The sequence below is a fragment of the Saimiri boliviensis genome, chromosome 2 (genome assembly GCF_048565385.1).
Source record: "Saimiri boliviensis isolate mSaiBol1 chromosome 2, mSaiBol1.pri, whole genome shotgun sequence".
In the NCBI taxonomy this organism is placed as follows: domain Eukaryota; kingdom Metazoa; phylum Chordata; class Mammalia; order Primates; family Cebidae; genus Saimiri; species Saimiri boliviensis.
Window position 1 is genome coordinate 216,067,339 of NC_133450.1, and position 27,972 is coordinate 216,095,310.

The 27,972-nt window shown below is 59.9% G+C and overlaps 2 protein-coding genes across 8 annotated transcripts in view; one reads left to right on the forward strand and one right to left on the reverse strand.

Annotated features, from left to right (window-relative positions):
• Window positions 1-563: 563 nt before the first annotated feature.
• Window positions 564-24,982, forward strand: CRB2 (crumbs cell polarity complex component 2). 2 transcript variants are annotated; one of them, XM_039474806.2, is made up of 13 exons: window positions 564-716; window positions 7,679-8,002; window positions 10,650-10,845; window positions 10,964-11,103; window positions 12,046-12,231; window positions 12,421-12,534; window positions 14,928-15,800; window positions 15,890-16,398; window positions 16,985-17,150; window positions 17,941-18,727; window positions 19,566-19,682; window positions 20,205-20,331; window positions 21,784-24,982. In XM_039474806.2, exons 1-13 carry the CDS (start codon window positions 605-607, stop codon window positions 22,006-22,008), a joined length of 3,876 nt encoding a protein of 1,291 aa, XP_039330740.2. In that variant the 5' UTR covers window positions 564-604; the 3' UTR covers window positions 22,009-24,982. The 2 variants fall into 2 exon arrangements, with proteins under 2 accessions (XP_039330740.2, XP_074251419.1); XM_074395318.1 differs by having other exon boundaries at window positions 16,985-17,123.
• Window positions 24,357-27,972, reverse strand: part of DENND1A (DENN domain containing 1A) — a 546,222-nt gene continuing 542,606 nt past the window's right edge. For all 6 annotated transcript variants that reach the window (XM_074395320.1, XM_039474808.2, XM_039474809.2 and 3 more), the window contains one exon: window positions 24,357-27,273. In XM_074395320.1, the coding sequence (XP_074251421.1) occupies window positions 26,068-27,273 (1,206 nt within the window). In that variant the 3' untranslated portion in view covers window positions 24,357-26,067. The remainder of the gene's footprint in view (window positions 27,274-27,972) is intronic.

Here is a 27,972-nt window from a genome sequence, read left to right on the forward strand (position 1 = left end):
TGGGGAGGAGGCGTGGGGCTGCAGGCTGGGAGGTGCCTTGGTTCTGGGGGAATCCCTGGGGAGCAGCAGGTGGGTGAACATGCTGGATGGGAGGGGCTGCAGCTTCCCAGCAGAGCTGGAGTCTGGGAGGTGACTGGACTTGAAGGCCTGCTAGGGAGAGAGGCTGGGCTGGAGAGGTGGGGAGGGGGCAGTGGGGGGAGGAGATGACTACGGACTTGGGAGTAGCTGGCGTCACCTGGTGAGAAGACAGTCCTGAACAGCCCGTCAGAACAGAAATGGCTCCAAGGGGGCTGAGTGTGGGAGGAGAGTGGGGCTGGAGGTCAGGAGGGAGAGGCTGGGGGGTGCCCAGACCAGGTCGACCTCACAGGCTGAGGGGCTTGTGGACTTGGGGCTGAAGTCTAGGGACATCCACGAGGTGGAGCAGCCCAGGAGGCCTGGGTGGGAGGAGGAGGAGGAGGAGGAGGAGGAGTCGGCGGCAGTGGGGAGGGGAGGGAGGGGCCGGGCCTCTGTCCATGGCATTAGTGCTGGTTGGAGGGACGAGGGGGGTGCAGAGCCAGCCAGGCCGCCCGCCCGTTCCCACAGCGGCCGAGCGAAGCAGGCTGCCATGGCGCTGGCCAGGCCTGGGCCCCCGGCCCCCCAGCTCCTGGCCCCCCGGCCCCCGGCCCCTGTCCTGCTGCTGCTGCTGCTCTGGGTCCCTGCCCTTGCCCTCCTGGCTGGTGAGTTGGGGCCCACATCTGGGGGTGCTGGGGGAGGGTCTGTCCCCCAAGGCAGACACCCCAGGCCTTGGCTGCAGGAGCAGAGGGTGCGCTGGTCCGCGTGGGTGCAGGCCTGAGCTGTGGGGTGCACAGGAGTGCGTGGCTGTGGCCCCCAGACCGTGTGGAGCCCTATGGAGGTGAGCGTGTTCTGGGCTGTTTTGTGTTGAGGGGGATTGTAAGGTTTGGGGGTTGGGGACCGGGGCTGGATGTGATTTGCGGGAGCTGTTGCTGGTGAGGGATGGGGGTGTGTGTTTTGGAGGTGCTGGGTTGCATCCCGTAAAGGGCTGGGGCTGGGGGACTTCTGGGTTTCTAGGGGCTGAGTTTGGGGATTTGTAGATGGCGTAAGCCTCACCCCAGAGCCTGTTGTGAGTCCTGTGTTGGGTTGCGGGGCACAGGTGGTGGGTGTGTTGAAGTTGGGAGGTGGATGAGCTGTCTGTGGTGAGCTGGGAGTTGTGTCTGGGGAGCTGGGTGTAATGAGCTGTGTCCCATGCATGCTGTAGGGTATAAGTTGTGCAGGGTGGCTGAACTGGTCTTTGCTCTCAATATGAGGGGAGTGGGGTGGGGGTAGCAGATCCCAGCTCAGGTGACGAGGTGGAGAAGCGGGAGGGAGGCCCAGGGAGCTGGGTGCGGTGGCTTTGCTGCACTGGGGGCCGCTGGGATGCTCTGGGTCCTTGTGGGCTGCTGGGGCTTTGGGAACAAGCATGTGTCCCCTGCTGCCCCCTCCCCAGCATTCCAAAGCCAATCTGAAAGGGCTCCCTAAAGCCAGACCCCTTTCACCAAGCCCTTTTTACTTTTGTCCAAGCTCTCGGAGACTGGAATTCCTCCTGGGGGGTCTAAGGGAACGCTTGGTGTTAGTCACTATAGTTACGGGGGCGGGCCTGGGAGGTCCCCCGCCCCCACCTCCACAGGCTGGGGAGGGAGCCAAGGAGGGCCAGGGCTCCCCTGAGGCTGAGGGAGCCCTCCCTGCCCCAGAGCTCCTCAGGCTGCAGAGTGTGGGGGGACCAAGCCTCTCCTAGTCCCACCTGAGGCCCCTTGTGGTTCCCGCGCTTGCAAAGCTTTCATTTCCTGTCCTGTCTACGGGGCCCTGGGGAGGATGAGGACCCCATTTTCTAGTGAAGGAAACCAAGGCTCAGAGAGGGATGGGGAGTTATGAGCTGAGCTCCGCCGCCGACAGGTGACTTGGGCTCTGTGCGGGGGGGCAGTGGCGGAGGGGGTGGTGGCTGCTCCTCTCCGTTCTCTGCAAGCAAAACGTGTGAGATGGACCCGGGCTGTGTCCCCCACCCTGTGATACTCACACACCCACACTCCACACACCTGTGTGGCATGCCCAAGGGCACATGATGACAAAGGAACAGGTGCCACAGACACATGTGGATCTACCAGCACATGTACCTACACACACGCGCGCACACAAGGCATGTTCGTGCACACCGGTGTGCACGCCCATTGCGCGCATGTGTGGACATGTTGCATTCACACTCAGTGTGCAGCCACATGGGACTGGGAGGCACAGCGTGGATGTGGGCGGGGGGGGTGGGGGAGCTGTCTGGACACTGGCGTGTATGCTCATCCCATCAGCCCTGCTGGGGCATCCAGGACAGCCTTTCCTCTGCCACTTATGTGCTGGGGGCCCCATCCCTGGGGATTCCTAAACGCTGGCAGGAGCACTGCCTACATGACCATTTCTGCATGCTAGTGCCCTAGCCTGCCTGCCGGGAGGGGAGGGACCAGAGATTTTGTTACTTGAAAACCAATTTCCATCCCAGGGGGGATGGGGGCTTCTGGAGGCCCTGGGCCCCTGGCTCTGATGCCCTCCCCTGCCAGGCCCTGAGCTGGGCCCCTCCATCCCAGGCCCAACTTGCCACAAAGGCGCGGCTGGTTGCCATGGAGAGGACCAAGCATGCTGAAGGACAATGGGGCGTGTTGGGCTCTCATATCCACCCTCCCCTCCCCGAACACCCAGGGAGCCTGGCAGACAAAGAGGCAGTGAGTCCAGGCCCCAGGTCCGCCCCGTCCTCCAGCCAGAAAGGGGTGGGGGCCTGTGGGACAGGGACAGGCAGAGACAACCCAATGTCAGGATCTTTCGGACAGTGGGTGTTTGCCTCAAGTAAAGAACTGTTGGTAGATATGATCGGCCACTCCATGGCAGGCACTGTGCTACTAACAAGGTCTAACTGAATTCTCCCAGCAGCCTGTGAAGTCGGCTCTGATACCCTCGGTTTACACAGGAGGTAAATGAGGCCCAGAGACAGAGCCAGTCAGTCCCCGAGCCAGTGCTGCGATTTTGCAGTGTACTGTGCTGCTAGCCTAGGGAAAATCACGTCTCTTCTCTGTCTCTGTAAAACGAGGACAGAGGCCGGGCAAGGTGGCTCATGCCTGTATTCCCAGCACTTTGGGAGGCCAAGGTGGGTAGATCACCAGGTCAGGAGTTGGAGACTAGTCTGGCCAAGATGGTGAAACCCCGTCTCTACTAAAAATACAAAAATTAGCCAGGCGTGGTGGCAGGTGTGCCTGTAATCCCAGCTACTCGGGAGGCTGAGGCAGGAGAATTGCTTGAACCCAGGTGGCAGAGGTTTCAGTGAGCCGAGATTGCACCACTGCACTCTAGCCTGGGCGATAGAGGGAGACTGTCTCAAAAAACAAAAAAAAAACGAGGACAGACTGACTCACTCTGAGCTCAGGTACAAGGATTCCAAGAGAATGCAGCGAGTGGTCCCACACCAGGTTTTGGCATGGAAGCCCCAATTTCAAGGGAAATTTTAGATGGAAGCCCATTCATAGTGAGTAGTAAAATTTTTTTTTTTTTTTTTTTTTGAGATGGAGTTTCGCTCTTGTTACCCAGGCTGGAGTGCAATGGTGCGATCTCGGCTCACCGCAACCTCCACCTCCTGGGTTCAAGCAATTCTCCTGCCTCAGCCTCCTGACTAGCTGGGATTACAGGCAAGCGCCACCATGCCCAGCTACTTTTTTGTGTTTTTAGTAGAGACGGGGTTTCACCATGTTGACCAGGATGGTCTCCATCTCTCGACCTCGTGATCCACCCGCCTCGGCCTCCCAAAGTGCTGGGATAACAGGCGTGAGCCACCGCGCCCGGCTAAAATTGTTAAAAGTGTCCCGTTTGGGTGGCAGGTGGGGAACCCCCACCCCCCGCCTCCCCCTCACTCCAGGAGGTAACTCCCTGGAACTGTGCTCTGAGCCTGAGCTCAAGGGATCGTCAGCGCCAGGCACAGGGGAGGTGCTCCATCCCTGACAGCTATTGTTGCAATTGCTGTTATCAAAATTATGCCTTTTAACCTCAGAAGGTAAACATTTTTGAAAAACAGCATTCCAAATTTTTCTGCCTGAAAGAGTATTTTACCCTTTCCTGACGACTGAGTGTTTGCAAAGCCCCATCGTGTCTGTTATTCAGCCCTACCCATGTTGGGGGTAGAGCTTTGGGGCCCAGGGATCTTAGATGAAGAATTTCTTCCCTACGCTAGACACTCCCACACCTTATGAGAGCTTAGGTCGCTTCTCAGAAATATTTTCTTGATTTGCTGGGACAGGAAGCTTCCCCAGTAAAACGTTTTTTTGGTTGTTGTTGTTTGTGGTTTTTGTTTGTTTTTCATTTTTTTTTTTGAGAAAGGGTCACACTCAGTTGCCCTGGCTGGGGTGCAGTTGCAAAATCATAGCTCACTGTAGCCTCAACATCCTGGGCTCAAGTCTTCCTCCCACCTCAGCCTCCCAAGCAGCTGGGACTACAGGGTCCACCCCATGCTCGGCTTAGTTTTTTGTTTTGGTTTTTGTTTTTTTGTAGAGACGGAGTCTCACTCTGTCTGCCAGGTTGGTCTCGAGCGCCTGGCCTGAAGTGATCCTCCCACTTCAGCTTCCCAAAGTGCTGGGATTACAGGTGTGAGCTACCACACCTGGCTTTAGTAAAACACTTCTCCTCAGTTGTTGGCTGTTATAACCAGGCCCATTATAAGTGCATGAAAAGTAGGAGTTAGTAATCCCTGCGTGAGGCCCGAGACTCGTGGATTGCTAACAGCTGGGTTCTGGACAGACGGGGAAGACAGCCTGCTCTGCCCAGTCTGATATTGGAAACTGTATTCTTGTGAAAACCTTTAGAGATTTTTTTCCTGGGTGAGGCAGCTGAAATGTACTAAAATGACAATATGTGGGTGGCAATTTAGAGTTTGCAAAGTGGAGAAGTGTACCTCTGGGAAGTGGACATCAGGAGCTGATCTGATTGTTTGTTTCAACTTGGGCAAAATTATCAACCTCTTTGAGTTACAAAAACAGAAATTTTCTTAACAGTCGGCACCTTTTCTGATCTCAATCGAGTATAACAATGTAATAATAGGACGCGCAGCCCCAAGCACATAGTACACACTCAGTAAACAGCTGTGTCCTCCTGCCCTCCCCAGGACAGGGCACCAGGTCGAAGGGGAGGGGTGAGCGTCCGTTAATCCCTCCCTGCCAGGTCGGCCTAGGCAGCCTGAGGTCAGGAGGGATTTGTAAAGATAAGCACAGGCCCCTCGTTGCCCTGGCAACAGGCCCCGCCCCTCCAGCCTGGCCCAGAGACAGCCCCTCCTCCACCCTGCGGCCCTCCACACCCCACCCCTCCTTGCCTCTCCTGTCTGCCCTGGGCTATTCTGGCCTCCCAGGCTCACCCCTGGAAGACAGCGACAACCTGAGGTCAGCGGTTCCCACACCTAAAAGTGAAAGGAGTCCCCCAGGGACCTGGCTGCAATACAGATTGTCAGGCTCGGGGCCAGTGGTTCAAAATTTTGGGTCTGGAGTGGGCCCCAGGAATCTGTATTGTTCATATGGCCCCCAGTGATTCTGGGAAGCTTGGAGTGAGGCCCTGGGTTTGGATTCCAGCCTCCCTCGGGCTGTGGACTGTGAGGCTGCCTTTCCTGAGCTGTAAAACAGGGATCATAGTCCTATCCACCTTGGAGGGTAAATGCCAAGATCCGCTAGATGATGTAAGAAATACTGCTGTCCCTCCCAGGCAGGCCTGTGGCACTATTGCCTGCACCCCAGGACGGGCCGCTCCTTCTCTTCCTGTCTGGCTCTGAGTGGAGAGATTCCTTCCTCCTGTGGGGTTGGACTCTGTCTCCTGAGCTCTGTCATTTAGGGCCCATCTGTTCCCTGTTCCTGGGAACATCCCCTGTGACAAGGTGACTTCCCTGCCCCCAGTATCCTTTCCCGGGTGCTGCCTCCCTGGCGTGGTCCCAGCTGCTCTGAGATGGGGGGCAAAGCTTCAGATTGGATTGGGGCATCCCTCACACTGCACAGGTGAGGGGCAGTGCTCTATGGGGATTAAGTGAGGGGCCTGTTGGCACAGGCGCTGGCAGCCCGGGCCCTTTACCATGGGTTATGATTGCTGCGCCCTCCTGAGCAGTGCTGGCCACACTCAGTGCCAGCGCTGTGCCCGCATCACCTTGGTGGATCCTCTCAACACCTCCGTGAGGCGGGCACTTTTTGCATCCCAGATACAAACCAGGACTGCCTGATGCCTCAAACCTGTGCCCCTTCCTGAGGGAGCTGGAAGGATGCAGGTCGGGACGCAGGACAGCCCTGCCTGGAATGCAGATGACGCCTGAGAGGCTGCCAGCCTTATCTGGGGGGCTTCACCAGGGTGGGGGAGGGAAGGGTGTAGGGCCTGAGCTGTTCTGGGATCTGGTGAGTGTCTGGATGACAACCTGGGTGGGGGAGGGGCACACCTCTGAGAGCTCCAGGTGGGGGTGGGGGGAGAAACGGGGGCTGTACCTTCTCGAGGTTCTCCTCCCCCATCCCTACGGAATTCCTACCAAAAGCAGCCCTTGACTGCAGCCCTGAGGGGTTGAATCATTCAGCATTTGATTAGGGGGTTCTATTATCCCATTTTCAGACATAGTAACTTTCTGAGATGGAATTGAACTCAGGGCCGTTTCACTTCAAAGCCCAAGTTCTCACTCGGGCACTGTAGCGACAAGGCTCTCAGGAAGGCAGGAGGAGAGGAAGGGGGATGAGGATCTCTGGGCTTGGCTTCCAAGCCAGTTGGTGAGCCTCTGTCAGAGGGAGCTCCCATGCGGGACGCATCACAGCGTGTGGGAGAGGGGGCAGGTGTCCGTGAGCCACCTCAATACCTGCTCTGTACCACGTGACCTCAGCCAGGGTGGCCACTCAGGTGTTTGCTGATGGGGGATGAAATGAGGGCTGGGGGCCCTCTAGAAGTTCCCAGGCCAGTGGCTGGCAGGGAGTGGGTAGTGAGGTGGAGAAGGGGTAGGGATGAGACCAGCAGAACACATGATCCCTGCCTTTGAAGTTGTCCATCCGTCCTCCGGAGGTTGAGGTTGGGGCCATCTCCAGTTTCACCCAGGGATGGAGTTACAAGACCCCTGGCAGAAGAGGTGGAGGGGGCAGTGGGAGGAGCCTCACCATTTTGGGCCTCCTGGGATGGATGGGGCCTGCAGAAGGCAAACGCCAGGGGAGACCCTCTCCCAGGTGAAGCTGAAATAACCCAGACAGACCGTGAAGTCTGTCCCAGAGAACACCAACTGTGACCTCAGCAAGCCTTCACTTTCTTTCCTGGGCCTCCTTCTGCTGTCTGGTGCAGTGGGCATGACAGACCCCTTCTCAAAGGGGCACTGCAGGGATGAGACAGTGGAGGGACGCTCATGGGGTCAGGAGCCTCTGCCTGCTGATCCTGCCCAGCAGCCAGGCATCCCTGGTCCTATTTCTCTGCTATGTAGACTCTCCTAAAATTGCTCCCAGTTCTGGGTATAGACGTGTGCAGCTTACTGGGATCTGGCTTGCAGACCCCTGGCCCTCTGTCCATCCTGCAAATGGAGACACCTATGTTGCTTTAGGGGTCTGGGCTGGGCCTGAGAGGGGGGGGAGGAGATTGTCATTGTAACGTTTGCCCATCCTGCCCAGCCAGTTTCTTCTTTCCACAGGGACGGTGCCTTCAGAGCCCCCCAGTGCCTGTGCCTCAGACCCGTGCGCTCCAGGGACCGAGTGCCAGGCTACCGAAAGTGGTGGCTACACCTGTGGGCCCACAGAGCCCCGGGGCTGTGCCACCCAGCCATGCCACCATGGCGCTCTGTGTGTGCCCCAGGGTCCAGATCCTGATGGCTTCCGCTGCTACTGCGTGCCGGGTTTCCAGGGCCCACGCTGTGAGCTGGACATCGATGAGTGTGCATCTCGGCCATGCCACCACGGGGCCACCTGCCACAACCTGGCCGATCGCTATGAGTGCCATTGCCCCCTTGGCTATGCAGGTAACAGCCTGGGCTGCCATGGGAGTAGGTCTGTAATGTGGATCCGCCAGCTGCTCAGAGTGTAAACATCATGGCTTCAGCTTTGACTTAATGTAGGGACACCCCCAGGCATCCTGGCAGCTCTGGGGTATATTCACTCAGTCTGACTACAGAATTGATGCTTCGTGGGTTTACCTGGCAGCTTTGGGTGAGAGTATATAGGTGCGGGTGCTGGCACGGTGTGTGGCACATCTCAGGCACTCGATGTTATTTCAGTTCAGCCTAGAGTTCAGCTTGGCTCAGGGGGTGGAGGTACCCCTCAGGCATCTCTGGCAGTGTGGACTTGCCTGGTGTGGCTTTAATGTGGATGCCCAGATAGTCTTTCTAGCATTTACTGCAGGCCTGTGCCAAGCTGTCATGTAGACACATGACTGGCACCGTCAGCTCATTTGAACACTCCTGATGTGGTCTGGGATGCAATGTGGACCCCTGGCATCTGGTTTGGGGGAGAGTCTCCCCCAGAGTTCTAGCATAGAGACACCCACAGTCTCATACAAACTGTAGTGCAGATGCACCCCACGGATCACTGCTGTCTGGAGTGGGATAATATATATGTAAGTGCTCAGAAAAGTGAGCGGCATTGAGGGCCTTTTCCAGAGTATGGCCCATCCCAGGCCTACCCATGGCATGGTCTGAGCCGAGAGCATCCTGGAGCGCCTTCCTAGAGAGGCCTGAAGTCGGGAAGGAGGCTGCAGCTGGGGACAGGTCTGGGAGTGCAGCTAAGTCCAGGGCAGTCTAGACTCTGCAGTGTAGATACTCTGGATTCTACTTCAATCCTGAATTCAGACAACTGTACTCTGAGGGTAGAGGGCAGTTTGAAGTCACTTCAGAGCAAGGGGTACAGATTGGGGGGCTGAGTTCCAGGGCAGGGGCCTATAGTGAAGAAATGGCAGCTGAGGAAGAGATTTGGGAAGCCGGTCGCATGCATCCTTCTCCTCGTTCTGGTGTCTCAGTGTCTGGTCTGGGTGTATTAGCGTACATGCCAGTGCGGGCCACGTCCGTCCGTGTTTCCTAGTTTGAAGATCTGTTTTGCATCCGTAAAGATCTGCGGGTACCTGGGGCGCCTCTGCTGAGTGCATGCGTGAGGAACGTGTGGGTGTGGGGAATGTGTGTGTGTGAGCAGTGGGCTGTGTACCCGATGTGTGGCACTCGCATACTTCGGGGAACTCTTTCTGCGTAAGTTGTGGATGTGAGTTGGGGCAGCATCTGCCATGACTCATTCTCTCCTCTTTCCATTCCAAGCTGGGTGGGGGAGTTTGGGATTTCCAGCCGAGCCCTGACTCCCCCTGACACAGCGGGTGGGAGTGGGGATGGGGCGGGAGGAGGGAAGAGTCATGGGAAGGTGGGGTCCTGTTTTGTGCTCAATGAACTGAGAAGGGGGAGGATTCCAGCTGGTCTGCTGGGCCTCTGGGCCTGCCCTTGACCCAACCCACTTAGGGGGCAGGGCCCACTGGAGTCTACAGTGACCCTGAGCTCCAGGATGATCTCAGGTGGTGTATCTGAAACGCTGGGACTCCAGCTCCCTTCCTCTCCACCCTCACCCTGGGAGAGCCACTCAGCGGTCTTGACTTGCTGAGTGGTTCCCGGGACTCAGTACTTTCAGTTCTAAAACTAGGACAGTTCAGGGACACAAGGAGGAGTGATTAACCTCCTCCAGCATCTCTGGCCTCTCGAGGGTCTCAAAGCCATCAGCGTGGGCCTTTGAAAATGTAGGTAGGTCCAGGTGCGGTAGCTCATGCCTGTAATCCCAGCAATTTGTGAGGCCAAGGCGGGTGGATTGCTTGAGGCCAAGAGTTAAAGACCAGCCTGGCCAACATGGCAAAACCCCTTCTCTACAAAAAAAAAAAAAAAAAAAAAAAAAAAGAGCCGAGTGAGGTGGTGGGCACCTGTAATGTAATCCCAGCTGCTCTGGAGGCTGAGGCACAAGAATTGCTTGAACCTGCGAGGCGGAGATTGCATCACTGCACTCCCGCCGGGGAGACAGAACAAGACTCTGTCTCAAGAAAACAAAACAAACAAATAAAATGTAGGTAGGACCAAGTCACTCATCTGTCTGAAACTTTCAGGATGGACCCAGAGGTTACCTAGTCCTCAAGGCACTAACACCTCCCACTCGACTGGCCGCCTCTACCCTCTCCCTTGCTTCCCACCCTCCTAGCACCCCACCCTAGGGCATCGTAGCCCTTCCCTGAGCAGAACTTGCCTCCGGCTGCCTGCCGTCAGCTGCTGCCCACAGTCCCCTTTCTGAATCCTTCAAAAGCCTCTTCTTCCAGGAAGCCTTCCTTGAACAGAGCAGACCCCAGCTATTGCTTTCTCAGGACCCAACTCTTTTCCTTGTTGAACTTGGCAACTTCAAAACCCAGCTCATATATGTAATTACTGGCCCAATCCCCCCCATCTCCTGGCCTAGACTGCTGTGAGCCCCCTGAGGGCAGGGCTGTCGGTCTCATTTCTCTCCCTGCGGTGGCTAGCGCGACCCCGCCCCCACCACGCCCGGCGCTGAATGAATGAACCCACAAGTCTCTCTCTCCCAGTGGGCCTGGCTCCGCCTCTTCCGCCCTGCTCCAGGTGTCCATCCCACGCCCTGTGTGTCTCCGGCCCTGTCCAGGCGTGACCTGCGAGACGGAGGTGGACGAGTGCGCCTCGGCGCCCTGCCTGCACGGGGGCTCGTGTCTGGACGGTGTGGGCTCCTTCCGCTGTGTGTGCGCGCCAGGCTACGGGGGCGCCCGCTGCCACCTGGACCTCGATGAGTGCCAGAGCCAGCCGTGCGCGCACGGGGGCACGTGCCACGACCTGGTCAATGGGTGAGCGAGCGGCCGGGCAGGGGACTGGGGCGCCAGGTACCCGAGGGCGGGGAGGGCCGGAGGGCGTGGGGCTGAAGGGGCGTGTGCGCGCTCAGCTCCAGCCGCGTGCCCTCCTCAGGTTCCAGTGCGACTGCGCAGGCACCGGCTACGAGGGCGCGCACTGCGAGCAGGAGGTGCTGGAGTGCGCATCGGCGCCCTGCGCGCACAACGCTTCCTGTCTTGAGGGCCTCGGGAGCTTCCGCTGCCTCTGTTGGCCAGGTGTGTGCGTGCGCATGGCGGCGAGGCAGGTGTGTGTGTGCGTGGCCTGGGGTGGCGGGGAAGGTGTGTGCGCGCGCGCATGTGCATGGCCTGGGCCGGTGGGGTAGGTATTGCGTACATGTAGGTGGCCTGAGGTGGAGGAGAAGGCATGTGCGTGCGCGTGCATGGCCTGGGGTGGAGGGGAAGGTGTATGCGTGCGCGTGCGTGGCCTGGGGTGGAGGGGAAGGTGTGTGCGTGCACGTGCGTGGCCTGGGGTGGAAGGGAGGGTGTGTGCGTGCGCGTGCGTGGCCTGGGGTGGAGGGGAAGGTGTGTGCGTGTGCGGCCTGGGGTGGAGGGGAAGGTGTTTGCGTGCGCATGCGTGGCCTGGGGTGGAGGAAAGGTGTGTGCGTGCGCGTGGCGGAGAGGCAGGTGTGCGCGTGCGTGGCCTGGGGCGGAGGGAAGGTGTGTGCGTGCGCGTGCATGGCCTCAGGCAGCGGGTAGGTGTGTGCGTGCGCATGTGCGGCCTGGGGTGGCGCAGGTGTGCGGCTGTGCGCATGCGCGAGTGCCCGCTGGGCCCTTGGGACTAGAGTGTGTGTGACTGCAACCTGTCGGAGCCTCAGTTTCTTGATCTACAAAATAGGGCTGATTGTGGCGCCCGCTCCTAGGGTTGCTGCGGGGAGAGCGAAGGTGCAGTGCATGGGAAGCCCTTGGCACGGGCCTAACAGCTCCGAAGGGCTCAGTAACTAATACTAGTCACAGTAGTAAGACTAGTGATAGCAGCAGTAGGCCGCTGCTGTCGAAGGCTGCCATGGTCATCCCTGCCGCCCTCAGTGCGTCTCTCCCTCGCATTTGGTGGCTTATTCCGAGCTGTGGTCCCTAACTGGCCCCAGCTAGCCATGTGACAGTGAAGAGGTGCTGCCCGGTGACCCTGTGAGACCTGATGCCACGTATGTGTGCCCCCAGGCTACAGCGGTGAGCGATGCGAAGTGGACGAGGACGAGTGTGCAGCGAGCCCCTGCCGCCACGGGGGCCAGTGCCTGCAGCGCTCCGACCCGGCTCTCTACGGGGGCGTCCAGCCCGCCTTCCCTGGCGAATTCAGCTTCCGCCATGCCGCGGGCTTCCTCTGCCTCTGCCCTCCTGGCTTTGAGGGTGAGCCCCTGCTGGGGAAGCGGTCAGCCCGTGTTCAGGTGCCCCGGGAGGGATCTTGTTCCCCCTGCCATCCCACGCCCGACTCTGCCCTCTCTCTCGGCCTCAGTCTCCCTCACTATAGAATGGACCCTCTCAGCCCCTGCCTGGCTCTGAGGGTGCAGGTGGGACCCACAGCTGGGCCTCTTGCAGGAGCTGACTGCAGCGTGGAGGTGGACGAGTGTGCCTCACAGCCATGCCTCAATGGAGGCCGCTGCCAGGACCTGCCCAACGGCTTCCAGTGTCACTGCCCAGATGGCTATGCAGGTGTCTGGGGGTGGGGCGGACCCTGAGACTGTCAGAATTGGTGGTTCTTGGGCGAGAAGGTCCCTTCTGTCTGATGTGTGGATCGATGAGGTCAAGGAGATCAGGGAGGAGGAGGGCGTGGGGGCCCAGGTGACTGCTGAAGGTGGCTGAACTGGGACTCGCTTTGGAGGTGAGACTGGGGATCAGCAGTGTAGTCCTGGCAGCTGGGGCCTCAGTGGGCTGAGGTTGTCCTGGAGAATGTGGGGCAGGGGATGGGCAGAGAACCCTGCACACCTTCAGGGAAGATGAGGCGGTTTGGCCAGGACAGAGAAGGAAAGGGGAGCTACTGCAGAGAGTTGGGGGGCAGCATCCGTAAGAGGAGGACCCTGACTTTGGGAAGCTGGGGCCTGTCAGGCCCTGCCGTGGGCACATGCAGATGCACAGACACAGGACACTGGTGACTGTCCAACCGAGTGTCCCTGGCCCCTCTGGAATGCCTGTGATACCTCCTCCACATCTGCCCACATTCCTGCTGGGGCACACTGCCTCCTTTTCCTGGCAGGCTCCTGGGCACAGGCTCCTCCACCAAGGGAAAGAGTTGCTGATGATGCATCTTGCCCACCCTCACTCACCTAAAGATGGCGGGACTCAGTGTCCCCCATCCCTGAATGGCCGACACTCCTGGGTGTCCTGAAGGCCCATCCGCTGCCCCCATGGGCTGAGGTTCTCCAAGTCCCGCTCCAAGAACCACAGCCTCCTTGGTACCTAGTGCACGGAGGGTTCACATAGCATGCCTGGCCTCTGGGAAGCATTTGCTGTGCGTTTCATTTCTTCCTTGCCGCAGCCCCATGAGGCAGGGGTTTAAAACTCCATCTTACAGCTGAGAGCATGGGGGGTTGGGGGGGGGCGTCATCCCCTGGGTTCACCAGTGTCAGTGGGAACCCGGCTCACTTCCCAGTTGAGCTCAGCTGTTGGGTGACTGGGAGGGCAGACCTCTGAGGTCAGAGCCAGGGAGGGGGGACCCCAGCTGCAGGGCTGGGCTCTTTGCCCATCCTCCCTCCCTTTGGGCCCTGCTGGCCGTGGGGGAGGCCAGTGCCTGGCATTCCTGAGCCGGCTTTGAAGGAGGCAGCTGGGCCAGGCAGGGAGCTCTGCCCCCACGCCCAGCCTCAGTGCCCTCGCAGCACTCTCAACCTGTCTGGGGGCATGGCAATAGGGCTGGGGACTCTGTGGATCTTCCTGGGCCATCTGTGGCTCCTGGCAGGTATGGAGGATGGGGCCCTGGGCATGGAGAGGTTGGTGGGTGGCGACTCCTAGGAGGAGGTGTGTTTGTGAGCTGGTCAGGCTGGGCTTCAAACCCCGGTAGCCCCTCTGGGCCTGGGTTCCTCCAGCTGGAATGCAGCTCAAGCTGAACTATAGTTGGGCTATGGCTTCTTGACCCAAGGCGGGGCCTGAGCACCTGGAGGGAGGATGAGGCAGCCCCTTCACAGCCAGTGTGGGGGCCCTGGAGCCGAGGGACTGAGGGGTTGAGCCTGGGGTGGGGGGCTGCTCAGAGTGCCTCGGGTGTGTGCACCACCCCACCAGCTCCTCCATTTCATCACTCTGCCCATAAAAGCCATCCCATGCCCTTTGCTGGACACCAAGGACATATTCAGGTCACTGAAGGAGATCTCAGCTGAGTAAACAGATAGTTTTAATACGGGGTTCTGGGGAGTTGTGTCTGAGAGTGGAGAGTGATACTATAGTTTGAGGTTGGGAGTTAGGGGAAGCCTCTGGGCCCTTTGAGTTTGGGCTTTGCAGGATGAATAGGAGTCTGAAAGGAAGGGTAAGGGAGAGTGAAGCATTCCAAGGAGACAGAACAGTATGAACAAAGCCCCAGAGGCAGGACTTTCCAGGAAATGCTTGGAGGAAGGGGAAGTTCAAGGTCTTGGGAAGCAGGATTGAGGCTTGAGAGCCTGGTAGAACGCAGCCCATTTTGGGGTCTTAAATGTCAGGGTATGTGATGGGGCCTTAAGCAGTAGAGGAACCTAGCCAGGCGATGCTTTAGAAAGAGACCTCTGGCTACTGGTGGAGATGGATGGGAGAGGGCTTCTGAAGGGTGACAGACTGGAGGAGACGGGATGGGACGGTAGCCCAGAGAGCTGGTAAGGCTGGAGATGAGGGGAGGGGCGGAGAAAGGGGGCATTGGAGGATGTTTAGGAGATTAAATCCACAGGACCTGGGGACTCACCAGACATAGGAAGGGGCATCTTGGATTCTGGCCTACGGAGAACCTCAGGGGACTGTGAGAAATCCTTTGGGAATTGGTTTGGTTGATAGGTACTGAGGTCCCTATCATAAGAGGTATGTAAGTTCTGGGTCAATACTGTGGTTCTGGCCCCAGACATTGCTGAACCTTGGCTTGGTCTCCCCCGAAGGGCCAACATGTCAGGAAGATGTGGATGAATGCCTGTCGGATCCCTGCCTCCACGGCGGAACCTGCAGTGACACTGTGGCAGGCTATATCTGCTGGTGCCCAGAGACCTGGGGTGGGCGCGACTGTTCTGTGCAGCTCACTGGCTGCCAGGACCACACCTGCCCACTGGCTGCCACCTGCATCCCTATCTTTGAGTCTGGGGTCCACAGTTATGTCTGCAACTGCCCACCTGGTACCCATGGACCTTTCTGTGGCCAGAATACCACCTTCTCTGTGATGGCTGGGAGCCTCATTCGGGCATCCGTGCCAGCTGGTGGCCCCTTGGGTCTGGCACTGAGGTTTCGCACCACACTGCCCGCTGGTATCTTGGCTACTCGCAATGACACCAAGGAAAGCTTGGAGTTGGCATTGGTGGCAGCCACACTTCAGGCCACACTCTGGAGCCATGGCACCAATGTGCTTGTCCTGAGACTGCCGGACCTGGCCTTAAACGATGGGCATTGGCACCAGGTGGAGGTGGCGCTCCGCCCAGGGACCCTGGAGCTGCGACTCTGGCATGAGGGCTGCCCTGCTCGGCTCTGTGTGGCCTCTGGTCCTGTGGCCCTGGCTCCCACGGCTTCGGCAACCCCGCTGCCTGCCAGGATCTCCTCTGCCCGGCTGGGGGACGTGGCATTTGCAGGCTGCCTCCAGGACGTGCATGTGGATGGGCACCTCCTGCTGCCTGAGGATCTTGGCGAGAACGTCCTCCTGGGCTGCAAGCGCCGAGAGCAGTGCCAGCCTTTGCCTTGTGTCCACGGAGGGGCCTGCGTGGATCTGTGGACTCATTTCCGTTGCGACTGTCCACGGCCCTATAGGGGTCCCACATGTGGTGATGGTGAGGAGTGAGCCAGGTTGGGAAGGCAGCACCCAAAATCTGGCTCCCTCAGCCTGCAGGCCTCACACCGGCACCTTCTCTCCCTGTAGAGATTCCTGCCGCCACCTTTGGCTTGGGAGGCACCCCGAGCTCTGCCTCGTTTCTGCTTCAAGAGCTGCCAGGCCCCAACCTCACAGTGTCTTTCCTTCTCCGCACCCGGGAGCCTGCTGGCCTGTTGCTCCAGTTTGCCAATGACTCCACAGCTGGCCTGACAGTATTCCTGAGCGAGGGTCGGATCCGGGCCGAGGTGCCAGGCAGTCCTGCCATAGTGCTTCCTGGGCGCTGGGATGATGGGCTCCGCCACCTGGTGACGCTCAGCTTCGGGCCTGACCAGCTGCAGGACCTGGGGCAGCAGGTGCATGTGGGTGGGAGGCTCCTCGCTGCCGACAGCCAACCCTGGGGTGGGCCCTTCCGAGGCTGCCTCCAGGACCTGCAACTCGATGGCCACCGCCTCCCCTTCCTTCCTCTGCCACTGGACAACGTCAGCCAGCCCAGTGAGCTCGGTGGCAGGCAGTCCTGGAACCTCACTGCGGGCTGCGTCTCTGAGGACACATGCAGTGTAAGCGTCTAGGGGCGGGTCCTTTTCCCAGGATCTGTTCTGCGTCACCAGGGGTGCGTCTTTGCTGATGAGGAAACTGAGGCTTAAGAGGTGAAGTGACCTGCACAGGGTCCCACTACAGGAGGGTGGCAGGGCAGGATTTGCATTCACCCCCTCTCCAGCCCAGCTGCTCCTACCCTCTGGTGGTCCCCATGCCTCCTTCAGCCAGTCCTGGTCTGAGAGAGACACCCTGACCGAGATCGAGGGCTGCCTGAGCCTTTCTGCAAGAGTGTACTTGCGGGGACGGGGCCAATTCGGTTCCGTTTGATCAGGAACAGAATTCCACCAGCCCTGGGGTTGGAACAGCATGGGCAGGAACTCTGGTTCCTCTCTTTACTGGCTGGGTGACTCAGGCAAGTGGCTTTGCCTCACTGAGCCTCAGCTTTCTCATCTATAAAATGGGGATGCTAGTGACTTTCTCTCCACTCGTTTGTGAGGAGATACCACGTCTGTAGTAGGTGCTCAGTGGAGAAGCACTGCGAGGCTGGCTATGGTGGGTGATGCCAGCCGCAGTCCTGAGCCACCTCCCACCCTGCCTCTCCCACAGCCTGACCCCTGTTTCAATGGTGGGACTTGCCTTGTCACCTGGAATGACTTCTACTGTACCTGCCCTGCCAACTTCACAGGGCCCACATGTGCCCAGCAGCTGTGGTGTCCCGGCCAGCCCTGTCTCCCACCTGCCACGTGTGAGGAGGTCCCCGATGGCTTTGTGTGTGAGTGTGTGTCCTGGGCTGCTCCCGTGCTGGGCGGTGGACACCCAAGCTGGTTAGATGCCATCTGCACGCTCAGGGCTTGTCAGATATTAGTGGACCAGACATGCCAAGCCCCAGGGCAGTGTGACAGGGTCCCCAGAATGCAGAGGGACAGAGTACCTGCAGGAGGCAAGCCAGTGCTGGGCTTCAAGGCCAGACTCTGAGAGCCATGGGCAGGAAGGACGTTTCACTGAGGGGGCACAGCATGTGCAAAGTCCCTGAGATCAGCAAGAACAGCAGAAGTGCAAGGGGGCGAGCAGGAACGGGGGTGGGAAAGTTGACAGAGGCCGAGTGAGGCAGCTCTGACTTTATCGCCAAGGGCAGCGGGGAGCCTCCCAGGGTTTTCAGGAGAGGGGCATGACCAGATGTGCATTTTACAAAGATGACTTGGCTGCAGTGAAGGGCGAGCCTCCGTCCTGAGGTGGGGCAGCTTCACGGAGGAGGGAAGGGGCCAGATTCTGCCGGGAGTTGCTGTTGCTGGGCCTGTGGCCTGGAGGGTCGCCTGAGCATCGCGCCCTCCCTGGAATTGCCCCTCCGGGGGTAGGAAATACATTTGGGGTAGAAGTGAGGGTGGCGGGGGCGGCTGCAGTTTCCAGGATCCAGGATTACATGATAGGTGGGTGCGTGTGCCCCGACCCCCATGATGGGCCCCCAGTAAGTGGCTCGTCTGTCAATCGCTGGGGGAAGTGGAGAGGTAACGTTTGTGGAGAAGGTTGCGTGGGCGATTCCCTGAGGTTCCCTTTCTCCGCAGGTGTGGCCCAGACCACGTTCCGGGAGGGTCCCCCCGCCACGTTCAGCGGGCACAACGTGTCGTCGGGGCGTTCGCTTGGCAGCCTGTCGCTGGCCTTCCGCACGCGCGACCCCGAAGCCTGGCTGCTGCGCGCCGCAGCGGGCAACACGGCTGGATTGTGGTTGGCAGTGCGCAACGGCTCGCTGGTGGGCGGCGTCCGTGGAGGCCGCAGCCTGCCAGGCGCTGTGCTGCCCATGCCTGGGCTGCGCGTGGCCGACGGCGCTTGGCACCGTGTGCACCTGGCCATGGAGCGCCCGGCGGCCGCTGCCTCACGCTGGCTGCTGTGGCTGGACGGCGCGGCCACGCCGGTAGCACTGCGCGGCCTGGCAGGCGACCTGGGCTTCTTGCAGGGTCCAGGTGCCGCGCGTGTCTTGCTGGCTGAGAACTTCACCGGCTGCCTGGGCCGCGTGGCGCTGGGTGGCTTCCCCTTGCCCTTGGCGCGGCCCCGGCCAGGCGCAGCCCCCGGTGCCCGAGAGCACTTCATGGCCTGGCCTGGGGCTCCGGCCCCGATCCCTGGCTGCCGTGGCGCGCCGGTGTGTGCGCCCTCGCCCTGCCTGCACGGCGGCGCCTGCCGCGACCTCTTCGACGCCTTCGCCTGCGCCTGCGGCCCGGGCTGGGAGGGCCCACGCTGCGAGGCCCATGTCGACCCCTGTCACTCTGCGCCCTGCGCCCGCGGCCGCTGTCACACGCACTCTGACGGCCGTTTCGAGTGCCGCTGCCCGCCAGGCTTCGGGGGCCCTCGCTGCAGGTGGGACGGCGGGGCAGGAGGGCGGGCCCGCCGGTGACCAGGGCTGGGGTGGGCTGGGAACTCCCCCTGAGGCTGTGGAGGGGAAGAGAAGTCGCCAGGTCTGTGGAAGAGTCACTTCCCTTCCCTGATCCTCATGCCCTTATCTGTGACATGAGGAAGATGGTTTGATTTCATAAATTTCCCTATAAAACACAGATCAAAACACACCCAGTTAGCTTGGAATTTCAGATAAACAGCACTGTGGTCTGGGGCTGGGAGCTGCCTGCCTTACACGGAGGTTCATTCCTGTTGGTCTCGGGTTAGGGAACAGGGAAGGGGAGTCAGGCTGGAGGCAGGGGCCGTGCTGGAGGGAGGGGTCAGGCAGGAGGGTGGGGGGCCGTGTTGGAGGGCGGGGTGGGGGCAGGCTGGGGGGGAGGGGGTCAGACTGGAGGGGAGGGGCCAGGCTCGTGGGGAGGGGGTCAGGCTGGAAGGAGCCTGTCAGACTTTGGTGCTTCCCTTATTCACCTCATGGTGGCTCTCTGGGGAGCTCAGCGTGTGAAAGGGGATCTGGCTGGCCAGACCCCTCCCTCTCCCCTCAAGAATGTCCAGGTGTTGTGTTTAGGAGCTGCTTTTGTTCAGTCCTTGAATTTTGTCCTCAGAGTCCTCTGAGTCTCTGGAAAGTGAGTGACAGCCTTGTGTCCCTTCCCTCCCACCAGGGACCCCAATCCCATGACTGATAGAGGAGGGCCCTGAATTCCATGCCTGAGAACACAGGCTCAGGTGGCTCATGATCGCAGCAGCTGGGAGGGCAGGTCCCAGGCCTCCTGCACCCCACGCCAGCCTCTTACTCCCTCTCCAGGTTGCCTGTCCCATCCAAGGAGTGCAGCCTGAACGTCACCTGCCTCAACAGCAGCCAGTGTGAGGGTGGGTCTCCTGCTGCCAACTGCAGCTGCCTGGAGGGTCTTGCTGACCAGAGGTGGGTCTGGGGGCCTGGGAACTATGAGGCGGTCCAATGGGTGTGGAGGGCTGTTCCACCAGCCAGGGCGGGGCAGGGATCCTCGCCTACCCCCTCACCCCTCTCTGGGTATCACAGTCACCACTGTCACTTGAGTTTCCTTCCGTGTCTTCCAAGAGCATCCTTTATGATAGACCGCTGCTGGGCAGTGGTGATCTGGTGGCGGTTCTGTGTCGCACAGCCTCAACCCGCCTGTGGGACACTGTAAAAGTGCAGGTTCTGGGTCCTGCACACAGTGGCATCAGCTCCTGGGTACCTGCCTTCACACAGGCTTCCCCAGCACCCCGATGGGGTGTGAGTTCCTCTCAGTCACGGCTGCTCATGTGGCCACCTGGCAGGGCCCAGCTGGGCCGGAGTAGCATGTGGGGACAGTGGATGGATAAGCGCTGACGCTTGCTGAGGGTGGGGTGGGCAGCAGAGCAGCTGGGAGCACAAGAGGCAGCCATGGGGGGAGCCGCTTTCTCAGCCCCCTTCCCTCTCCAGGTGTCGGGTCCCCACCCTTCCCTGTGAAGCCAACCCCTGCTTGAATGGGGGCACCTGCCGAGCAGCTGGAGGGGCATCTGAATGTATCTGCAGCGCCAGGTTCTCCGGCCAGTTCTGTGAAGTGGTGGTGAGTGATGCCAGGGGTGATGGGCCATGGAAGTGACCCGCTGGGCCCTTGTCAAGATGCTGTGGGGAGCGGGGACACTGTAGCACCGTGGGACTATTCCTGGGCCACTGTTATGGAGGAGGCAGTGACAGGAGCCTCGGATCCCTTCCACACTCCCCACACAGGAGGTATTTCCACTCCAGGGAGAGCTTTGGGGGCTGCCACTATTGGTTGGTGAGAGCACAGAGCTCCTGGCCGGGTCAGGGGCTTCCCCAGAGTGCCCAGGGCAGTGGCAGTGAGGACAGATGGTCTCTGCCGATCCAACCAGGATTAAGGGCCCAGAGGATGTAGGCATTCTGGGACTTAGGTTGGTGAATCCAGGAGACTCTCATCTCCGGGGGTTTCTGAGCCAGTGTCCTGAGTGGGAAGGCACGGAGGGGCCTGGGAGTCTACTCCAGAGTAGGCTTGGCTGCTGTGCAGGCTGCCCCCGACTCCAGGGGCTCAGCCCAGGAGGGGCCTTGACAGACCAAGGCGGCAGGCTGTGAACCTCCCCACCACACCCCTTCCTGGGCTTGGAAGGGAAGCCTGGGGAGCAGCCTTGATCTCCACAGGCTTCTGGCAGCCTGGGTCATAAAACACAAATCCCCTCCACTTACTGGGAATGTTTCCTTTCAAGTTGAACTTTTACAGTCTCTGGCTTCCCCACCCAGCTACCTTCCAGGGCAGGGGGAGGAAATGGCTTTACAGCTCCTCCCCCAAAATGCCCAGGGGTGGAGGCTGGCAGGACCCACTCAGGACCAAGAGGAACTTTCCTCTCTAGTTTTGGAACCCAGGTCACAGCAGGATGAGAGGCCTGGAGGTACAGAGGGAGGCTGGTGAGTCTGAGACCCCATGTGCCTCCCGTGCCTCTGGAATCCTTAGATCCTGGGACTTCAGAGTCCCAGGCATGTAGAGGTTTTGATGGGGTGTCCTGGGAGCCTGTGACTGGAGACAGCAAGGAGGTTTGCTGCCCCCTCTCCCCAAGCTTGGGTTGAGGCTCGCAGGGACAAGCTGTCAGAGCAGCACCCCCCATCCCCCTGCCACCCCGAAGCAGCAGGCCAGCCCGGATTCTGACCTTGTTATTGTGGCAGGGGGGCCGCTCAGCCCACCCCTGCTCCTGTTTGTCAGACCTTTGCAGGCTTCTGTGAAACCCACGCACCATGCTTAGCTCCTGCTGGGTGTTCAGTAAATGTCTGTCTCTGTCCTTCTAGCCACAACTCCTTTGTTGTACAGGACTCCCCGAAGCAGTGGCTCTGACAGGTGGTTTCTGGCACTTGCCTGCATACTCCCGGGGCTGGGGGTCTCACCCCTCCCGGGGCAGCCTGCTCCTTGCTCTGATTTTCTCTGAACAATCCTTTTGGTGCCCTTTCTGCTCTGTAGCCCTGGGGCCTCCCCTTCTCTGTGACTTAGGCTTCGATGTTGTGTCTTTTGCAGAAAGGCCTGCCCCTGCCACTGCCATTCCCACTGCTGGAGGTGGCTGTGCCTGCAGCCTGTGCCTGCCTCCTCCTCCTCCTCCTGGGCCTCCTTTCAGGGATCCTTGCAGCCCGAAAGCGCCGCCAGTCCGAGGGCACCTATAGCCCAAGCCAGCAGGAGGTGGCCGGGGCCCGGCTGGAGATGGACAGTGTCCTCAAGGTGCCACCAGAGGAGAGGCTCATCTAGGCCAGCCTGGCGGCCGGTGCCAGCACCTGGAGATCCTGGATGGTTTCTACCAGGAGACCCAAGGAAGCTGCTTCCAGGGCTCGGGACATTGCTATGGAGCCTCCGCCTCTGCCCCGTCGTGGAGGGAGGACAAGTGGAGCAACTCAGGGAAGCAGAAGCCTAGAGAGGCCGTGGACTCCTCCCTCCCACCCACGGGGTGCCGCCTCGGCAGGTGTACGGCTGTGTGGGAGGGCACACGTGAGTGCACAGTGTGTTCAGGAGTGTATCCGGAGGAGTGTGTGTGTGTCTGGAGGAGTGTGTATCTGGAGGAGTGTATCTGGAGGAGTGTGTTCAGGAGTGTGTGCGTGTATCTGGAGGAGTGTGTGTGTGTGTCTGGAGGAGTGTGTACCTGGGCATGTTTGTCTGCAGATGCTAGTGTGCATCCTGACGGCTCCAGGTCATGTCTGCTGCTTTTGCTGTGTGTCCATGACTGTGTGATGGGCGTAGCTGGTCCCAGGTAGAGGCGGCTGCAGCATGGGGACAGCCATTCCAGCCCCGGGGCAGGGGCAGCTAAAGCTGCAGGTTCTCTAGGAAGGCAGGCCAGGGCTCCCGCCTCTTCCCCCGCCTCTGGGAGCTGCTCCTGCCGTGGAGGCAGCTGGAAGGTCAGGGAGGCCATAAGCAGAGGCCGATTGGGCTTCTGGCTCCTAGAACAAATATCCCCTCAGGCAGGTGTGTCTGCTAGAGCCAGAGCCAGTCATGCAAGGGAAGCACAGACCCACCCGCCCCCATGGCCAGGGCAGCACGAGGGAGCAGAGGAGGGGCTGCCCTGAGCTTCCCACCCTGCTGTGGTCATTTGTGACATGGGGAAGAAGCCACCCCCTGCCTACCTCACAGGGCTGTTGTGAGGATCAGAGACGATGGCAATGGGGAAAGAATGGACGTTGTCCCTCCCGTCTGATGGGAAGGACCTCCGGGTGTCTGTTTAGGTGTCTGAAGTGTCATCTCCCTGGCCAGAGTTGCGGGAAAGAGTGGATATGGGGCCTACTTGGGGTTTGGCAAGAAGGCTGGAGCCAGGGCTTAAGAATGACAGAGCAACGTTTCTTCACCAAGCAAGCCCCCCGCCGGCTCACCCGCCTACCTCTGGCTCTCCAGCCCTGGTCCTCCCTAGTGGCCTGGTGAGCTCATTCCTTCCTGTGATGACTGACTGCCTCTACACAGATTCTGTGAGAGGACTCAAAGGAAACCCTGGATTGCCTGCCGAGTAGAGGAGCTCAGCAAACACTGGCGCTGCCTCTGTGTCAGAGGCAGACCCAGGGGAGACTCTGCTGCTTGCTCCCAGCCCCTTCCCTGGCAATGCCCATCACATCGTGACCTCTGATCCCAGAAGGGCACCTGCCTGAGGGCCTGGCGCCTTCCAGCCTCGTGGACCTGGAGATGTGCCCTTTCGTCCTTCCTGCTTCCCAGGCAGGAGATCCGTTTACACTTTTGGGTCAACAGTCAGCTTTTCCTTTCAGTTTCAGCTGGTCCCAGAGGCATGGATGGCCAAGGTGGAGCCACGTGACCACTTGGGGGCACTGGGACATGGGACTGGGGAGTCAGCAGAGGCTGGGATGGAGAGGGGTTTGCCTGGTCCTTATCCCTGTAGGAGGTGGGACTGCCTTTCCCTGAACTTTCTCTATTACCCTTGGGAACCTGGGGAGGAAGCATCCGGTTCCGTGGCCTCAGCTAGTTCCTGGGTCAGTTATTGAGTCAGGGATTTGGAAAACCTGTGTCAGCTGCAACTCCTAGGATATGTAATGTGGTGGTCCACCATGCAGATGAAAACCAGCTGCCCCCTGTCCCCTTCCTAGCTCCTTTGGGTTCGGGTGCCTGTCGTTTTCGAGGGCAGTTCTGTGAAGAGGAGCGTGGTCAGATGATGGGCAAGTGGGGGAGGTGTGAGACTGGGTGTGTCCAGCCTCACTGGGGGGGGGTCGACTGCTCCACATCCCCCTCCACACACCAGCATTCAACAGAGGCACATTCCCAGGCTGTTCTCTTGCTAATGAGACCTGTGGGGCAACTGGCCAGGTGTCCCCTAGAAGTCTTTCCTGGCTCCTGGGTGCGCTCAACACCGTTGCAGGCCTGCAGCCTGTTCCGTGGCCCCAGCAGGGCTGAGCAGGCCTGTTGCCAGCCCAACCCCATGCCTGGTCTGTGAGGGGCAGGGCATGAGCTGGCTTGGAGCCCCAAGTGGGCACCGGGAGTTGGCTCCTTCCCTAACTAACTGCTCTGCGCCTGCCCCCGGCCTCTACGGGAGTGGGTGGCAAACATGGCTCAGGGCCCTTGTGGAGCCTTCCCTCCCCAAGAGCTTGAAGGACACGGGGATGCCAGCCTTTCCCCAAGATGATTTTATTGAATGCGCACACAAAGTTCATCCTTGGGTTTGCAAAGTCAGTCCCACAAGTGAAGAGAGTAGTGCTCGTGTGAACGTGGGGCACTCACCCTCAGGCTCCACCCTCCTTCCCGGGGGCCACCAGCACCTCTCCTCCTCCTCCTCCTCTGTCCTGTCCCGGATGAGGCCTAGGGAGTCTGCCCAGGGAGTGAAACTGGAATCTGTGCTGAAGTACCCAAGTGCCTGGGAGGTGCTGCCATGGCCCAGGAGTGACATGGCTTCCCCAGCAGCCAGAGCCCACCCCTGCGCCAGACAGGTTGTAGGTGACCCAGGATGGCCGCCAAGCCTCACCGACCATGTGCAGCAGTGGTGGCCTCTCACAGAGGGGGTCCCTGGGTGACAGAGACCTCCAGAGACCCCTCAGACACCCCTGGGGAGACTGTCTGACCCTTCAAAAATAGGAAATGAGAGCTTGGGTGGAAATGCTCACAATTTCCTGCATGTCTCAGATGGTTGTTTTCTTACATAGTCGGGCCGTACTTTAACTTGGTTTATGGAAATGAATCAATTTCATGATTCATCAAATCAATAAGGTAAAAAGGAAAAATAATAAAACATTCAATCTGACTTTGGTGACGTTGGCCTCAGGAATTTCTGCGCTGGCCTAGAGCTCTGCTCAGGTGGGGAGGGGCTGGCTTCCAGCCCTCCTCCTGGTTCCAGGAGGCAGAGGCCAAGTGTGTCCTTTCTCCCTGGTGAAGGGGCTTATGGCCACTGCCCAGTTCCAACCTAGGAAGGCGAGGCAGCTGTGCCTTCCACCTCAGTCTGAGGCATTGAGCTTGACCTTCGAGTTGAAATCTGGGTCACAGCTACCCAGCTTTGCCCACAAAGCCCCAGATGACAAGAGGCCGAGCCCCCAGCTTTGACAGTGATAGAGACCAGGAGAACCTGGAGGTACCAGAGTACCAGAGAGCTGGACAAGGGCTGGGGCTCCTTAAACACTAGGGTTCTTGGTTTCCTTCTACAAATCCAAGTTGCTGGTGCTCGCAGCCACCATGCAGGGTGGCTGGGGCTGTGTTTGGCCATCACAAGGCAGCCCAAGACTTCCTGGTCCCCAGATCCTACCAGGTCAGAATCAACAAGTTTTGGGGTGAAGACACAGGAAAGCACAAGTGTATATATTGCTAGAACAGTCTGGAAGTGCCCCACCAGTAAACCCTCCAGCTCGGGGGGAGTCCTACCTCCAACCCTGCAGTCGCCTGTATCTCGTGCAGATGAGCTCACACTGGAGCGTAACCCTGCCACCTGTGTCCGAGGAGGTGGGCATGCAGGGCCTGGTTGTGGTGGGGACAGGAGAGCTGGTCTTCGGAGCCTCTCGGGACACTTCCAGAGGGAAGGTGGGTAGGACTTGGTCTGGGGCAATGACTGGCCCAGCTGACCTCTTTAGTGCAAAACCCAATCAAGGGTGCCGAGGAGGGGCAACCGTGGGGTGGGATGGGCACCCAGGAACTGGGTGGATGCCCAGGCTGGAGCTGGTGCCATTCCCCAGGGCCAGACCTCAGAGTTGGGCAGTGTGGAGGGGAGAAGGGGGCAGCAGAGAGGGGTCCCATCTCTTCCCATCAGCAGAACCTGGGCAGAGAGTGGTGGGGAAGCCTCAGAAGTGCAGCTGTGGACGGACGTTCGGGCCTCGGCACATCCCCACCTCAGGGCCTGGCTCACTCGAAGGTCTCCCACTGCTTCCTGAGCTGCTCCACCGAGCCTGGGGCTGGGGCTGGGGCTGGACTCGGGCTCACGTCTTGCTTGGTTTTCAGTAACAGATCCTCAAAGGGGTCTCTGGCCTGCTGAGGAGCAGAGGGCCGCAATGCTGGCTCCAGACCTTGGGGAGGCCTGGGAGGCAGAAGTGGGGGGTCTCCAGGCCTCAGGGCCAGCCCCTGCTTGGCCTCAGCAGCCCTGGCACTTGAGCGGGCCAGGGGCAACGTTCGAATCCTTGATGGGGGGACTGCTGGAGGGCCCAGCGGCTGTAGGGGGCTGGTGTGCGTGCCCATGGGCATCTGGCCAAAGAGGTTGGGCATGGAGAGGGCGGAGAGGTTGGGCTGAGACCTGTGAGGGGCACAGAAGCCAGCACTGGACAGCAGGAGGCCAGATGCAAAAGCCGGCCCCAGGGAAGCCGGAGGGGCCCCGAAAGGCCCGGCTGGTGTGGAGACCAGGGGCAGGGTGGGTGGGGCCGCTGGCATGGATGGGACAAAGGGGTTGAGTGGTGGCTGTGGGAATGGATTGGGTGTCCCCGCAGGGGGGAAGGTGAATTGGGCGGTGAATGGGGTGGCTACATTCGGGGCAGTATGGCGTGGCGGGAGGGTGCTGCCTGACCAGGCTGTGCTCAGTGGGTCCAGGAGGGCAAGCAGCGCGTCACTGCTAGTGCCTGCAGCTCCGGGGCCGGGGCTGAGCGGCTGGAGCAGTTCAGTGGGGCCTTGGGGGACAACACGAGGGAGGAGCCCTGGGAACATGGCAGGGCTCAGGGCAGCTCGCCTGTCCCGATCTGTATGCAGCTGTTCTGAGAAGTCACCAAGTTCGGTGCCGGCAGCCTGGAGCTTGGCTGGGCGGGCAACAGGTGGTGGAGGCACAATACCCAGCTCTGGGGTCTTCCTGCCTTGGGGCCGGGGAATAGTGATGCTGCCCAGAGTAGGGGTGGGCACCTCCTCCTTGTCACTGGGGTTCAGGATGCTGTCCTGGTTCTGGGGCCTTCGAGGCAGGGCCAGGGAGTTCCCGAGTAGAGCCAAGGGCTTCTCAGGTGAGGCAGCTGGGGGCTTGCTGGGGATGGCCATGTCGTCCTGGCCCAGGCTCCAGAGCTTGTTGTACGGGTGGGCAAGCTTCAAGGCCACCGCCATCCCACGGCTCCTCTCGCTCCCGCCCAGGTCCAGCCTCTGTTGGGAGGGAAGGAAGTGGGCAGTGACCACAGGCTGAGTTGGGACATTTGTGTGCCCATTCCTATACCCTTCCTGTGTGCTGGGCCAAGACGTGTGACCCGTTAGCTCCTCAGACTTGGAGCAGCTGGGGGCACTCCCACATGTCACCAGCAGGGAACCCAGGTGTGCTGGAACTCCAAGCCCAGGCTCCTCACTGTGTGGCACAAAGGAACTCAAGAGGAAGCTCTCATCCCTTTACGCCAGTGGTGGTTGCCAAGGGGTTTTAGGAAAGGGACTCCAGCTACTGGCTGGCCCTTTTCACTTTTCAGATCACAGGCACCTGTGACCACCGGTAAGCTTGGGAGGGCAAGTGAGACTCAGGGCCTGGTAGAAGGCACCCTGGCTGGGGAGAAAGGAGGAGGCTGCGTTTGAGTCCTGGCTCTGCCACTTCCAAGCTGCACGGCCTGGGCGCCACTCCCCTTCTCTTGGCCCAGGGTCCTCGTTCCCAGCAGGCAACACTCATGAGTGACTGGAGCTCTGTGAACCCCACAGTGTGACCCAGTGATGCAAAGTTGAGAGCCCCCACTTGCAACTGAGAAACCTGAGGCATGGAGAGGGGATGTGACGGATTGGAAGTCATGCTGGAACTGGCACACTGACTTGCATTCGTAATGCAGAACCAAGAACTTTGATCCAAAGGCTGTGCCAAGGAGCTGT